Raw genomic sequence first — 15,719 nt, forward strand, 5'->3', positions numbered from 1 at the left:
TAAAATGTGCGCCCTGTGTGTGCCTGTTTGCCAGCCTTATCCTGCTCCTGCGACCGTCTGTGCGCCATTTGGCAAGTGTGTGCGTGGGCCACCGCCACTGTGCCGAGCAAGAAATTATAATGCCAAGCTTGAACACCGCACGCGCGCTCCGCGCCGCCAGTGCCAAATGAACACTGAAAGCTCAAATGCTAATAAACATTTTGGAAAATTCTCAAAACTAGTATAAGAGTTCCAGGTTAATGCTATGAGATTTAGTATGAATTTTAGACACCTTTTACCTAGAAAACAGCATTAGAAAAATTGTAATTACTATATCTCTAATAATATATCTCTATCTTGTCCGCTTTTTCGAAATAAAATAAATAAATTTACTCGATTTTTCAATTCTTAATTCGCAAAACATTTTCGCTCAGTGCGTCTTTTCACTAAAGGTTCTGCATGTTTCGGTTCACGCTCTCGCCGCCATGCCGCCAAATACATACAAACAGACAGGCGACGACGGCGGAATAGGAATGGCTGCTCCTGGTACGGTTAGCTATGTAATCCATGAATGTGCCACAGCGCAGCGGAGAAAGGACACCGAACGCAGGACGAGGTTGGAGCACCACGCCAGAGCTGCCGGCTGTGGCATTGCGATGGCATCGGGCCAGGACGATGGCGCTCGTTCGTTGGCTGCCTGTGTCCGCTCTGTCCGTTCCGTCCGTTCTGTCCGCTCTGTCCGTGGCACGTACTTTAGAAATTCCATGCAGATGTGCGCCGCACGCCGAGACGTGTGTTTTGATTTTCAGGCCAAAAAGGACGGGGATGAGGAGGAGCCCCCAGAAGGAAAACAAGCAGCAGGAGCCGCGGGCGGGGGCGGCGATGCGGTTGGTTTGGTTTGGCAGGTTGCAAGTTTCTCGGGGCGAGGCGAGGCGGGGGCACGGAACTGGTTGGACTCGGAATGGGACTCCTGGCAGTGGCAACGCACGAAAGAGCAGCCAAGCGAGCAAGCCGTGAAAAAAGTGTCGACAAAAACAGCAACGGCAGCGGCAACAGGACGACTTTGGGCCCCCAAGGATAACAGCAGCAGCTGCACTTGTTGGTGTGAGTAACGAGCGATGCGGACGCGTCTTTTCCAGGGGATTGGGCGCACATTGTGGGCGCTTGTTTGCCCGGGTGCCCCTTTGGGAGGCTTGGTGGGATTTTGTTGGGTAACCCACCCAACACTAACGGAATAATTGCAGGCAACTCCGAACGGAAGCCAGACGAACAGGCGGCGGCAGCTTGCCTTTCCTTTTGCCTTCTGAGTTGGCTGATTTCGCACATAGATACCCCTCCCCAGCAAACCCAATCTCACCCCAACCCCACACAGACGGAGGTCGAGTCTGGGCTTACGCCTTATTGTTGTGGCCGTGGGTGGGTGGGTGGTGGTATGTGGTGGTGCTAAGTGGGTGGCTGTGTGGCCTTTGTGCTGTTCTGCGGCGACATGGATGGTGGAAAGCTTCAACAGCAGAGGCTCCCCATTTGCAGGGCGCTTGGCAAGTGTCGTCTGGAGTGTGGATGTTCACTTACCCATTATCGGGCAGAATCTCGGGTCGATTAGTCGGTCAGAACTACTTTAGCCACTTATTGTCTATGTACATATAATTACACACATGGTTGGCCCAAAAATCTCTGCTAAGCGCGTTTGCTGCGCAGATCTTGGAATCAAAACTCGAAGCAGCCCTTCTTGCAACCAGAATCTGAACATGTTTTTGAAATCCTAACAAATCGAAACTGTATGCTACTGCGTTCTATTTATCTATATTATGAAATCAAAGTCACTAGGTCGTAAAAACTAAATTAGTTGAGCTCTTAATATAAAGAACACATAAATGTATGCCTTAAAGTTATATGGATTTATTTACTATAAGTGTTAACTGAGATCTAAAATATTGACATCAATTTTTTAAATAAATTAACTTTCCTTAAATTAAAGTCCTTATAAAAGTTATACTCTGCTGCTTAGGATGATCGTATTATATATAATATATATATTTTCACCTGCTATTTGTCTTAGGGTATTCAACAATGCCAAACCCCCTTGATGGTTCCATGGTGGAAGTCTGGTGGATTTAGGCATTCCATGCCTGTGCTGTGCCGTGGATGGTTCTGCATTCTGGTTGCCCTGAAGCCTTCTGCTTTTGCCGGGCAAGGACCGACGGAGTATGGCTTTTTAGCCGCAATGCCGCTCCTGTGGTGCGATTGTGTTAGTGTAAGCGAGCGAGTGTGTGTGTTAGTGCGAATGCGATTGCCATGGTGTGGTCCTCCACGTCCGCCCATCCATCCGTTACGTGCGTCCGTCTGCTGGGTCCCTCCGGCGCTTCCCCCCGCGATCCCTTTGGCCCGTAGAGCTTGGCAACATGAGAAAACTTTGAAACCCGAGACATGATAACGGCCCGGAGAAGGGATTGGCCGGCGAAGGGGTCGCCGATAAACGGACAGACGGACGGACAAGGACATGGAAACGGACAAGGACCGGGACACCGACACGGGCACGGACACGGACAGTGGCGACTCGCTGCCCCAAACGAGAGTGGCGGTGGCAATGTCTGATTGTCAGTTGGGGGTCCAGGGGCATCTGTGGTGAGTCGTTGAGCAGTTGCCACTTGCCAGCTATAGAAAATTGTCATAGAAATCATCGACGGCTTCGTTAGAGGTGGCTGTAAATGTGGATGTGGATGTGGCCTTAGTGGTAATTGTGGGACATTTTGTTGCCAAAGCGGTGGAGCAGTGTTGCGGAAACGATGGTGGGTAGCAGGCTCCCCCTGTTCGCGTGTGTCGGTGTGTGTGTCTGAGTGTTTGGGCGACTCTGATTGCCGCCACCACCTCAGTCGAGATAAACGTTGAAAGCAACGACCACGACGGTTGCCTAAGGATCACGAGGTAATCCGGCGGGTCCGTGCGTAACTTTTTATGCCCAAGGGGGAGAACCCACCACCCGTCGTCTGTCACAGGTGGCGCGACTCCAAGGCTGAAGGTGAAGAAGGGCAGGAGTGGGGAAATTGCTGGATGGGATGGGGATGGTGATCGGGATGGGTATGGAATGAGATGACTATGGCAGTCGGTTGCCGGGCAGCCATAATAGCTAAAGAATTACACACTCACACTAAATTGGCCGAGGCAGGAAACGCCGTCGTTGCTTCATTAAGCTAAATATTTCACTTTGATGCCCCAGACAAGCAGAAGAGGGAAGGATGGCAGCTTTTTGGGGACCTTTACGCCGGCGAATCCATTGGTTAAACACCCACTGATTGTAATCAATGATTGGTAGTCCATGCCGACAGTATAAATGATGTGTAACTCGAATGTTTGTGCGTTTATAGATATATAAATATGTATGTATGTTGCTTAGTAATATATTTCTGTTTGACATTTTTGGAACTGCCTTTTAGAGTAAAGAACTAAATCATCTTAAAATATTTATTCGATTAGAGGTATTGAAAGCTACTTATTTGTCTTATAATGAGGCTAGTTTCGTTTAGTGCGAAGAATTGTTGAACAGTTTTTCAGAAATCTTTTTAGATTTTAGGTTCCAGGAAATATATATCTCTTGAAATGCATAGTAGTACCCCTCTGATTTTCTATTGAACGCAGAGCTCGTCCTTTTTTTTAGAAAACTCCTTCCCTTTTGCGCCACTGTAGCAAGATTTTTGTTGTTCCTTGTATGCGCATGTATTTAAGTGGCGTCAGCGACAGACAGCTGAATGTACACTTAGCTTGCCTCCATCTGAGTGGGCTGAGTGGGGGTGTTGGGCGGATGTGGATGGATGAGGGTGCTTCCGCAGTCCTGGCATGTGGCCGGGGGTATGGGTATTTGCCAACGTATTACTTGCTACGCTCCGACATCTAGCTCCGGGGTAATGACAGGACTCAGTGAAGCAGAGGAGCGGCAGCAGGAGCTTAACTTCCTAACACGCCACCAATTAATGGCCAGAGGGGAGTTGGAAGGAGCAAGGTCTGGGGAGCCGGCACGAATGTTTGCGGATTTGTGTTTGAACTCGAAGTCAACAACTTAAAGACACCGCCACGCCCCGCACGGAAAAGTTGGCGGGGCGGGAGTCGCGTGGGGAGACAGCTTTTCCAACGTCTCAGCAATTATTTCGCAATTACCGCTGGATGGTGGCGCCTCCATCGTTTCTGTGAATGCCATTCTTGTGGCAAAGCGGTTTTCTGAAAACTGCGCTAAAAGTGGCAAATCAATATGGAAAGTCGAGGTGCAGAGCGAGGTGCCAAAAGCGAAACCATAAAATATTTCTGACGGTCGTCAGTCGAACCTTTTTTTTTTGGCTGCTGGTTGTTGCCTTTTTTCGACTCATTTCTTTCCTTTTGCGCCGTACAAATGCCCACACAAGGAGACACACTTTCACAGTTACACGGGTGTTTATTCCCACACGAGTATGTGTACGTGTATAGATGTATAATCCAGATCCACATACAGCCAGACAGCGCCCCGAAGAGCAGACCGCAAACAGCCTTGATGACTGACTATTGGCTCTGGCGCCCGAGCTCGAGACCGAGTTCGAATCCCACAGCTGCGAGCTCCACACTTTATTCCCTCCACGCGATGCACTGAAAAAAGTGTATTTCCGGTTGCAAAAGCGGTTGAAAATTTCCCATTTGTGAGGAAGGACCATGCCAAGTTATCTAGTCCTTTTACAGATTATAAGAACCACACCGTCTTCTAGTTCAGAAGTATTCGGTTCGAAGGACCATGCTGAGTTACATAATCAATAAGAGTAAAGAAAACTTTTCATTGGTTATCTAGTAGCGATTGATGTGAATAGGTAATACGATTTACAACGTCTTCCAGTTCAGAAGTATCCGGTTCGAAGGACCATGCTATGTAAAGGGGTAAATAAAACTTATCGTTGGTTATCTAGTATTCACAAGAATCTGGCTCGGAGGACCATGCTAAGTTAGAATTAAGCTTTTCGTTACTTACCTAGTAATTTTGACCAATTCTATTCTTTTTCTCGAAGTGCAGCTTCTGTGCGTCAAAGTCGCTCTGCTGCGTGGCAGGTCACGCTTGTTTGCCGGCAGTCGGCGGGCGTGGTGCCTGGTGGGTGGTAAGTGGCGAGTGGTGAATGGTAGCTGGTGGGTGATGCCTGACGCCTGATGAGGGGGCGTGGTGGGTCAGGAAGTGGGCCTGTGGTTGGGGGTGTCAGACAACGACTTTAGACGGCGGCGGGTCCAAGCTCAGACCTTGTTTTTGTTGTTGCCGGCGCAGCTGCTCGTTTATATTCGCTCATTCGTTTTCTCGCCTCCCCCTTCCCAGTTTTCCTTTCTTTTTTTTGACGCCGCCAGCGCGCGTGCTTTTTGCGTCAAATTTAATGCGGCAAAAGTTGTGTGCGAAATGCGGTGTGCCCGACGGGTGGTGGAGTAAAGTGGACGGGGCAGGGCTCGTGGGTCATCCGGTAGGTGGGCTTGGGCTTGGGCTTGACATGTGGCAGCCGGAGGCAGCATAGGAAAAGCAAAAGCAGCAGCAGAAGCAAGTCATTGACGCGCAAAAGGGCGCCGCCGAAGCAACACAAACACTCGGAAAACTCGACGGCATTTAAAACCCACACGCCCACACACTCGAAATTACTCATACAGTGGTAAGGCAGTAAAGCAATTAAAGGGCTCTGCAATATCCAACTGAATATGTAAAAGTGTTGATTATACCTAGTAGGAGGTAGAAATGCCCTTTTAACGACAACGATTAAAGCAGTAAGCTTAGTTTTAGGAGAAGATAGGAATAACATTTAAGTTAAATGTATACCCTCAATATACCTAAAAATAAAAATGGTTTAGTTAAATTTCCTTGCAAATGAATAATTTCTTCCATCATATTTTCATTTTCTTTTTGTTTACTTTATAGATTGCGAATGATCGTTTTAAGTGCGTTCGATCAGTGACTCAATTAATAGCAAAGTTCTTTTCGTCCAAATGACCACTGTGCTTCGGGGGAAACTTTTGGCACTTGCCGTCAGCGCTGAACAAATAAAAAATGGTAGGCAACCTTTTTTAAACTTTAATTTTGCAGCCAGGCTTTTTGGTTGGGGCTGTTGTGTGCTTTTGTGTTTGGTCTGATTTTGTTGTCCCAAACTTGTGCACTGTGAGTTAGTTGCTGTCATTAGGGATTAGGTCGACAAAATTGGTCGATTTCTCCCATTTCGATGCGGACCTTTTGCATGCAACGTTTGCCAGCCAGGCAGCTTGCAGCAATTTCGTTTAAAGGAAGGCAGAGGAAAACAAAAAAGTGTTGCCTACATTCGAGGGCCAAACCTGCAGAGCGCCCATTGTTGCCGTTGAAAAGCAAAGGACACACGACTCACTCGAAATTCCAGCCGAGTGGAGCGCGTCTGTGAAAGAAATGCCCCGAAGAATTCCTCTAACAAGGATCTTGAAAACCTATCGGAACGGAATTGAAATGCGTTCATTATTATGTCCGGAAATCAAAAGGCATACACTTCATAAAAACATAGGATAGTATTATCTATAATCTAATACATTACAGATCATTTAGATCAGCGTTCATATCTTGGCTCTAAATTAGTATTTAACCAATATCGGTTAATAGGATTTTAATATATTATATATACTGTGCTATGCGATTCCTTTCATATCTACAATAAAAACATAGCATGCCTTTTTTAATAAAATAAAATGGAACGAAATCTTCATGAACCCATGATATATGTCTCTGGCAAAGACCCCGTTGATCAAGTCCAGCTTACACCACTGCCAGTGGCAATCCCAAAAATGCCCAAAACGAACAAGCGACACGCGTCCTGGCCATGGCCCGCGCCCCTCACCCCCGCTCCCCCTCGCCGCCTTTCGTCGGCCCCCAATCCCTCGTATCCGCCATACTCTCGGCTTGGAAAATGTCGACGACAGACGTCGCTGCCAAGCCAACATTAGCATTGAAGTGCAAACGATGCCCGCCCACACAGACACACCCACGGGGGGATTGGGAATTGTAAGGCAGCCAAGCGCCATGCTGCCAGGATGCCAGGATGCCCGGCTGTCGAGCTTCCATGCCAAAACCAAACCAAGCCATGCCATGCCAGGCTATGCCATACCATGCTGTACCCTGCCCGTGCCACCATCCTATCCAGTGCCGTAGTTGGAGCACTCACGCAAATTTCAATTTTTTTCACACCACTGCTCCGTGCTCTGTTTGCGCCCCTTGTGCCCCCCGCTACCCAGAGTCGCTGCCATATTGTGGCCATGCCTTTGCGCAGCCGACAAAGGTGTCGGAAGTGGTATTCTTCAGACTAAAGCTGTTTTACCACCTTCGGTATCTCAGGAGAGCACAATCATCCATTGATAAATTTAGTCCTAATAGCTTTTAAATTAGTTTTATTTTTGTGTCTTACCCTTAATCATGCTAGAACTCGAAGTTTTTTATTTTTTTTTTATTTATATTTTGCGACTGTTATATTCAGTTCGATTTGAACGGATTTGTCGGTTGTTTCGAGCCGTCATGCTTTCGTTCTTGGAAGCACGCGCCAGCACACATACACACAGACACCCACCCAAACACTCGCACTTGAACACACACACAGGAGCACCAATATAGGCGGAGTGGAGCACTATGGGGAATTTGACCTGATTTGTTAGCAAAAATGTGTTTTTAAAAATATAGCAAAGTTTCAAAATTCGCTTTCTTAACGGACTTAGAATTGGTCAAAGGTTAATGTTATGTAACGCAAATGTAAAGTTAACAGTCCAATTTTACAAAATAACAGCTGTAAAGTCAGCTGTTGCAAATATAAAGCACGTGGCATCGGTGATTCTCCTTTTGTTGTGAGTGACTACTTATATTCATATATTTTCAATTACAAGACGTAAACAAATCATTGAAAGTATTGAATTTAACTTCAAAATAAAGAGCTCACTTTCGTAATTTTCCGAATTGGTTGGTACAGTTGCTTTCAAATTTTGTAACTATTTAAAGATTTTAAAACCACAGAGTTATCGACTTTGGAGAAGGACTGACACCTTGAGCACCATGTGTTTCAATGTACTGGGCGTGAGCAATCTTCTACCCGATTGCAGCATTGCAAACCAGGTCCATCTGTACTCTTTGCTGCAGCAACTCCAGAACCAGGATCGTCGTCCGGAGGAAGTGAGTGACGAGTTGCGGGATCGCTACAACGTATTCCGCCAGGTTTTGCCCAACTACCCGGCACCGGAACAGCCAGACGACGATCTGCTAATATTCGTTGATGAGTTGTTCCTGGACCAGCCTATTGCATCGACCTTCACAGACATTGAATCATCCGGCGGGGAGACCTGCGAATCCAGTCTGGATAGTGACTCCGGGCAGATCGGCATCGGGATGGACCGTCACCATTAGACCACATTCATTTAAAAAGTGAAATTATGTCTTTCGTCAATTCCCAAGTGAAGGAGTTGCGTTAAACTTAATGAAAGTAAAACGTGGCCATTAAATGTTCACGACAATAAAAATGGAAAATCCAGCATAAAATTACAAAACAATTTGGTAGTCAGTGGTTTGTCGCGCTGCCTGCCTAAAACATTGAAACCGGATGGCCGTTTGCCCAGTGAAATGAGCCAGCTTATCAAATCTACACAAGAGAGAATGTTATAGTCGAGTTCCCCGACTATCAGATACCCGTTACCCAGCTAGTGTGAATGCGAACGCAAAAAGACTAGAAATACAAATCATCGTATCTTAAGTAGTTACCGATATATTTATTTATGCCAACAAAACAGGTGAAGTTGCCCATAGTGCGGCGTATTGTACGTGCTCTTACACCGCACAGTGTGGCGCACTTCCTTTTGATTTAGTCATTTTTCTCTCTTTAGCCGACACAACGGCAGGAGCAGGTCGTGTCATGGCCCTCTGCCACCTGCTCCTGCTCCGCTTCGTGTCCTTTTCCCCTCCGCCACTTGACAAACTGCCTTCCCCACCCGCCACCGAACCAGCAAACCAACCCGCCAACCGCACCGCACCGCACCGTGTCCCTCTTCCCTTCGTTCTGGCTGTCCTGTCCTGTCCTGTGCTGCTTCCGTTGCCATTGCGGCATGGAGCGCACTTCCGAAGCTTTTCCTGTGGGGCTTTCCCTTCACTGGTGCGCCAGTGCGATTGTCTGTGTGCGAACGAGTCCTTTGGTCCTTTTTCCCCCGCAGTTTGATTTTCAGTTCTGTTTTGCCACCAATACCTTTTCGCATTGTTATTGTTGTTCTCGCTGCCGGTACTGAGCACGAGATCCGTCTCCAGCCTGCTCCTGCCACTGCCACTGCTCCCTTGTCCTTCCGCTTTTCCTCCGTTCCCCTTTCGCCGGGCTCCGGTTGCCACTGCTGTCTGCGCTTAACTTGCCTTTTATACCTTTGACTCCGACTACCAGTCGCAGGGAATGCACAGAAGCAAATTTTTCTTTAAGGGCATGTTCATTATATTAATAAAGTAGTTATTATGGGAAAAATATTTAAAATATTTCTGCTTTAGCACAACTTTGATTCGAAAACTAACTCCAATTGAATTTCAGATAAAGCGGGCCTCACTTAAGTTCCTTACCTATAGCAAATTATATATATATGTATATATATATATTTCCATGGGACCAACTGCAAGATACACATTCATAAAGTAAATCATAGCGTGGCTTTTGTTTCAGTGTAGCTTCCCATAGCGGGTAGAGTATTTCCCACAGTCAGCGATCCGTGGCCGAAGGTTGCATGTGGCCTGCTGCCGGCTGTTACAATGCCACTTCTCCCGCACGTCTGAGTGGGATGTGGGTGGTGGAGGGTAGTGGGTGGTTGTTGGTTATCCGAAAGGGAGGGGGTGTGTGGCTCTGGGGACGTGGCAGTGGCAATGGGGCAGCCTGTCAAGTCGACCAGAAACATCGGCAGCAGTGAAGTGAGGCGGCAAGTGGGGTTGCGAGAAGCGAAGGAAGTGGAAAAGCCGGAGAGGCAAAGCCGTACAACTGGAGCCCAGACCCAGGGTCGTGGCAGGGCTTTTAGCGATGACGATGATGACGCTGGTGGCGGACTGCCTGCTCTCGGTGTGGCTATAAACGATTTATGTGTGTGCCAGCACCACATGACTGGCCCAGACCCACCGAGCCACCCACGGAGACACCCGCCTCCGGATCCCAACCAACGCAAGCTTCCCAGGCCGCGAGGGCAGCATTCAAGTCATCGTTCAGTTCGGTTCAGTTCAGTAATTTGGCTGGCGGCAATGGCAGCTGGCAACATGCGCCAAGTGGATTGGGTTGCCAGTCCTCATACCACGCACATATATCCTCGCCATCCTCGGCATTATCCCCCCAGATCCGTGGTGCGTAGCTTGGAGAGCTCTTCCCGCGCCCCGACCATGTTTGTGCTTTCCACACTGATTGCACCTGCCCAGGCCGCATAAAAACGCCACCTGACGAGTGCCAACGACCCACAGGAGAGCCACACGCGGCGGCACTGGGTGAGGTTCTGGCCTTCGCCAGCTTTAAGATGCGGCTGCTAATTGCTCATTATGCTCCCCCGTTTCCAAATTGGCGCTTAAAATTTCACAAAAGCACCGTTGTTTGCCTTGCCTTGCCGCGGGGGAAACTTCTGTTCGGGCGTTGCAAATTGAAATTCTACGTAGCCACAATGCGGCATCACTTCCCGGAATCTGTCTTAATTAAATCACCGAAAAGAGGAGGGAGTTTGTGTATTATGGCTGGTAAGAGATGCCCTGATAGTACGAGTATTCTGATTACCCATTTTTGAAGTTAATGTTTCCTGCTTTATTATTCAAAATATCAAAGTGCATGTTCCCAGAACTAGTGATGAAATAATCCCAGAACTTTGTCTACCTAGAACTTGGTTTTTAAGTACATACCACACGATTCTGGCCAACCACTTTTTACTAAGTCCTCTCTTTAAGTCACATTATTGGAGTTTGCCACATAATGTAACCAGCTCTTGATATATGAATACCCACAATGTGGCACAGCCATGTGATGCCACTCATCGTCTGTAAAAAGAGCTAAGCTCCGATTATCCTGCCAACCTTGTGACGCATTATGTTACGTACAAATTCGATTGGTTTTGGATACACGCAGTGTCGGAGCCCTGTGAACCCGCCACATGTGGGCGCACTGCAGCAATGTGGAATTTCCATATTGTATGGCACGCAGTTTGGGGCACTTGTTGTTGGCCGCATTTGGACTGTTTAAATCGACGGGAATTGCAATGCGTTGCGCACCTTGTTAAGCCGCCGCTGATGTGGATGTGTGCCCGCCCACATCCCTGCCAATTTGTAGCCATCGACTGTGTTGCCACGGCATTGCGCCCCCAAAAACACGCACCAGCAATCGTATTTATCTAATAGTCCTTTCTGTTGCCGCTGTCACAGTTGTCTTCGTCTGGATCCAGCCACTACTGTCATTCCTGCCATTCCTGCTCCTGCTCCTCGCTCGCTCCCTCCTCCGTTTTCCGCTGGCCTGGCTTATTATTTGCCACGACTGCTGCGCCGCAGAAGTTTCGCCTCGTTGGTGTTATGATTTCGATGCGGGCAGCCGAATGGCAAAGTCAGCGACAGCAAACACCTACACGCCCGCTCATCCATCCATCCATTCAGCCAACCCACCCCCACTGACCCCGCACGACCCACAGCCAGTCGGTCGAAGGAGCAGGAGCTGCTTCGTCGCCCGCAGGCCACAACCCCGTACCAGATCCCGGCTCCGGCTAACCCGCCGTTGACGCAGTCCACCCAGTGAACAAAGTGTGCAGCACGTTTTCGGTCGACAGTTTGTTGTGGCAAGAAGAAAAAGTAATATGAATTATTTAGCAGCATATTTGGAATTTAATAAATATTTTTCTTAAAATAAAAACTAATATAGTTTTGCAATCTATTAATAAGTTATTAATTTAGCCTGCTTTAGTTAATCAATCAAATTGTTAGCCTGCACCTAGCCCCGAAAAGTATGCTTTGTATTTTCAGCCAAAATAACACTCATTCGCCATGTGTGCTGGGTAGTTTCCTATTTGCGCCTAAGCGAATTGATTTGTATGCCTGTGTATGAGTGGGTTCCTGTGTCTGTGACTGAGGGTGTGCCAGTGTGTATGTGTGTGTGTGAAAGCCAGACATGGTCACGCCGTCCGTCCAAGTGGCGGCACGTCGATCCGGCTTGTCGCTCGGGCTGCCTGACATTTGCCGCAGCCAGCGCGCCACCAATCACCCAACCCCTTGCTCCACTCAGCCCCCTCCCTCCGCCCACGGGCCCAGCCACCCACCGCCCACTGGCAACATGCCTCCGCTGCGTCGTTAAGCTCTTCGCCAAATCTATGGGTGTTTGTGTGTGTGTGTGTAGAGGTCGGTGGGGCAACCATTACCACAACCACCATTAACGTGGCAGGCAGCCAGGCGTTGCTGTTGCTGCCACATCCACAGGCTTTGTTGCTGTTGCCGCTCCTGCTGATTGCTAGTGCTGTTGTTGTTGCTATTGTTGTTGTTGTTGCTGCTGTCGCTGGTGTTGTTGTTGTTGTTCCTTTTATTGTCGGTTGACTCCAATCTGCTTTGGTTGCTGCGCCACACGACGATGGCTCGTGCCACTGCCAACAGCAAAAGCAGCAGCAGCAGCAGCAACATGAGCTAACCAAGCATTTCAGTCGGGAAATTTTGCACAAGCCAAGCGCACGCGACAGCGGAAAATCGGAAAACCCCGTTGCCAGCCAGACAGCCGACAGGCGACGAAGTGAAAAGTCGCAATTGTTTCGCTGCTCGCCGTCAGTTAGCCGTGAATCCTCGAACAGAACGGACGCGTGTCCTCCTTGTCGAGCGGAATTTGGAGCCTGATTCCACCATCAAAAAGACGTGATTGTTGGCGGGCGGACTCTAAACTGAAAGTTTCGAAATTATCAAACCCAAATAAAATTTAGAAAACGAGAAATATCATTCTGATTGACGACGGGCAACGAATTCTTTTGGATTTCGTAAAAATGAGAAAATGACAGCAAAACGTGATAAGGATTACTCAAAAAATAAATCAGCACCTGGTAATAAACAAGTTTGTGTTTAAAAAGTTGAATTCTATCAGAAAATAGGACTCAGAACTTCAGAATGATATAAATTTTTAAACGTGACCTAAACCTCTAAAGTGAATTGTGACTAATAAATATTAGGCAAACAAAATTATTGACAACAAGTTTCCACAAAAAAAGTCCTTCATGGCTAAACATTGTTTAATATATTTATATTTACTTAGTGACCATTAAACAAAAATTCAAATAGTAGAGAACATGCTTTTGCAAAGCATGGCCACCTGTGGACAAGATGTGTTAAATTAAATAATTAAAATAAATAATAAAACAATACAACATTTTGTTGATTAGTTTTATAATAATACCTAATAAAATGATTTGAAAATAAAATAAAAGCACCAAAGTGTTTTGAAACTAAACATTAATCTTAATTATGCTCACAACTAATAATCTCGAAAAGCGCAACCACTCAAAGAATTTCACTGTTTTAAGTTTAATCTATAGATTTTTAATTTTAAAACCAATGATTGTTTAATTAACAAATATTTTATAATAAACTAAATATTTTCACTTGAAAAACTGGGCATGAGAATTTCAACGCCAAAAAAGTTCTGAAACGAAAGAGATAACTTTGTTTGTAATTGATTCAATTACAAAAACTTCCAGGTTATAGCGATAATTGTATTAATTATTGACCCTTCGCTATTCCCGCCAGGCATCGGATTCACCGCCGCCGGCTCAACCAATGGCAGCGGCATAAAGTCCATCGGGCTGGTGAGCTCCACGCAGAATGTGACTTCGTCGCAGGACATCAGCAAGCGGACAAACAAACCACTCATGGAGAAGCGCCGGCGGGCGCGAATCAACCAGAGCCTGGCCATCCTGAAGGCCCTCATCCTCGAGTCCACCAAGAGCCAAAATGCCAAGAACGGCGAGGGCCAGGCGAAGCACACCAAGCTAGAGAAGGCGGACATCCTGGAGCTAACCGTCCGCCACTTTCAGCGGCATCGCAATCTCGACGATCCCAGTAAGTTTTCATATAAGGGTAACCATTTTCGTATTAAGATTTTACATTTCCGCAACAATAAGTAATTTTATACATACATACTGAAGAACATATCTGTATCTAAAATAAAATTCATTAAATTTAGGACTTAGGCAAACTTCTTGTATCCAAACATAGATAATAATATTCAAATCCTGATTTTCTTTCAGCGGTTAACAAATACCGAGCTGGTTACACGGACTGCGCTCGCGAGGTGGCTCGTTATCTGGCCACCCCGGAACCACCGCCCATGGGCACCATGCCAACCTTAGCGGAGCCCGGCTCCAAGGCACGACTGCTGCGGCACCTGGACCAGTGCATAGCCGAGATCGACGTGGAGATCTGTCCCCATTCGACGGCCGCGTTTGCCGAAAGTCCCAGCAGTAGCAGCTGCTTCGACCTTAATCACGCGAAGAAGTCGCAGCCCGAGGAGCATTCGCTGGACTACAGCAGCCAGGACTCGAATCCGGTGGACTACAGCAAGGGTCTGAAAATGGTGGCCGCTGAGCAGAGGGCTCTGCCAATGACGCCGGCTCCCCAGGATGAGAACAACAATCGTGGACTCCAGGCGCAGGCGCAAACTCCGATTCCAATACAGGTGCAAAGCCAGACACAAGGGAAGACATCGCCGCACGTAGATGCCGTCGCTCCCAGCGAACTGAGCTACGAGGAGGATCGCAACAAGGTGTGCGCCAATGTCCTGGAGCAGTACAAGCAGCAGCTGAAGGCGCACGTGCAGCAGCAACCAGAGTCCACCAATGGAGTCCTGGTCCTGCCGCCCCACTATGTCCAGCTGGCAGCGGCCCTTGGCCTTAGTGCCCAGCCGCTGGTGGATCCGATTGCCACACGTACGGATTTCGAGCGGTTGATCGAGTTGCAACGGGTTCAGCCACATTTGGCCGGCAAGTTGAGTCCCAGTTTTCCGGGCGGCTTGGAGGCTGCTCATGTGGCTGCCGCCGCAGCGGCTTATGCCAACAGCATGGCTGTGGCCGCTTCAGCAGGAGCCTCAGTTGCCGCAATGGCTACTTCCGGTGCCGGAACGCCAACGATGCACCAAGAGAGACCTGCCTCGGTGGCAGCGTCTGTCAGTTCCGGCGTCTCGATGTCGGAACTGAAGTCCATGCCCGCCACGCAGCAATCCTCACCAAGATCCGAGAGTGGCATCGGTTCCAATGAGAACGAGGCTCCGGCGACCAGTCCGCGACCCCAGACAAGCAACGCCGCTCGTCAGGCTCTAAGGCAACGTCAGGAGGAGGAGTATCACTACATGGCCCAGGCGGCAGCTGCTGCAGCAGCAGCTGGACAGGATGAGAGCATGTGGCGGCCCTGGTGAGCCGTTCGATCAGAGATCCTACGTACTAAGTATGTAGACTCCACCAGTTAGTTGGGGGAGAACCAGCCGGCAGCCGGCGGTTTGCTGCCCCCACTGATCGCCAAGTAGAGGATGACACCTATTGTTATTACCGCTCGTCTGTGTAGCTTCTGCACCTCTCCGAATTGCATTTCCAACCTGTGCCAACGCCCAAGACTACAAGATGGGTTCCAGAGCCAAGGAGAGCTACCCTTTCATTTATGTGTGCATTTGTTTTTGCCCTGAACTCTGCGTTAAATGTATTTAATTATATAACTAAAGCAAAAATATTTACAAAAGCACTTGAATTCTGTTTTAAAGGGGGTA

At 48.0% G+C, this 15,719-nt stretch overlaps 2 protein-coding genes across 5 annotated transcripts; both read left to right on the plus strand.

Moving 5' to 3' along the window:
* The first annotated feature begins 674 nt into the window (after positions 1 to 674).
* LOC6614626 lies at positions 675 to 8,500 on the plus strand. Of its 4 annotated transcripts, none has more exons than XR_004363672.1 (3): positions 675 to 1,083; positions 5,882 to 6,013; positions 7,964 to 8,048. XR_004363672.1 is itself a non-coding variant. In XM_032727460.1 (3 exons), exons 2-3 carry the CDS (start codon positions 6,011 to 6,013, stop codon positions 8,363 to 8,365), a joined length of 405 nt encoding a protein of 134 aa, XP_032583351.1. In that variant the 5' UTR covers positions 4,990 to 5,618; positions 5,882 to 6,010; the 3' UTR covers positions 8,366 to 8,500. The 4 variants fall into 4 exon arrangements, 3 of the variants coding, with proteins under 3 accessions (XP_032583351.1, XP_032583352.1, XP_002039053.1); XM_032727460.1 differs by lacking the exon at positions 675 to 1,083 and adding an exon at positions 4,990 to 5,618 and having other exon boundaries at positions 7,964 to 8,500; XM_032727461.1 differs by lacking the exons at positions 675 to 1,083; positions 5,882 to 6,013 and adding an exon at positions 6,923 to 7,812 and having other exon boundaries at positions 7,979 to 8,500.
* A 4,104-nt stretch (positions 8,501 to 12,604) lies between these two features.
* On the plus strand, positions 12,605 to 15,694 carry LOC6614629 (protein hairy). The gene is made up of 3 exons (XM_002039020.2): positions 12,605 to 13,011; positions 13,712 to 14,023; positions 14,212 to 15,694. The coding sequence occupies exons 1-3, from the start codon at positions 12,963 to 12,965 to the stop codon at positions 15,372 to 15,374; spliced, it is 1,524 nt and encodes a 507-aa protein (XP_002039056.1). The 5' UTR covers positions 12,605 to 12,962; the 3' UTR covers positions 15,375 to 15,694.
* The last annotated feature ends 25 nt before the right edge of the window (positions 15,695 to 15,719 follow it).

This window comes from Drosophila sechellia, chromosome 2L (assembly GCF_004382195.2).
Source record: "Drosophila sechellia strain sech25 chromosome 2L, ASM438219v1, whole genome shotgun sequence".
Classification (NCBI taxonomy): Eukaryota; Metazoa; Arthropoda; class Insecta; order Diptera; family Drosophilidae; genus Drosophila; species Drosophila sechellia.

Excerpts from the sequence above, each read along its gene's own strand:
- LOC6614629 (XM_002039020.2), top strand. The coding sequence starts at position 12,963 with ATGACAGCAAAACGTGATAAGGATTACTCAAAAAATAAATCAGCACCT. Across the intron at positions 13,012-13,711 it reads AAAAAATAAATCAGCACCTG|GCATCGGATTCACCGCCGCC; the intron begins GTAATAAACAAG and ends TATTCCCGCCAG. Across the intron at positions 14,024-14,211 it reads TCGCAATCTCGACGATCCCA|CGGTTAACAAATACCGAGCT; the intron begins GTAAGTTTTCAT and ends ATTTTCTTTCAG.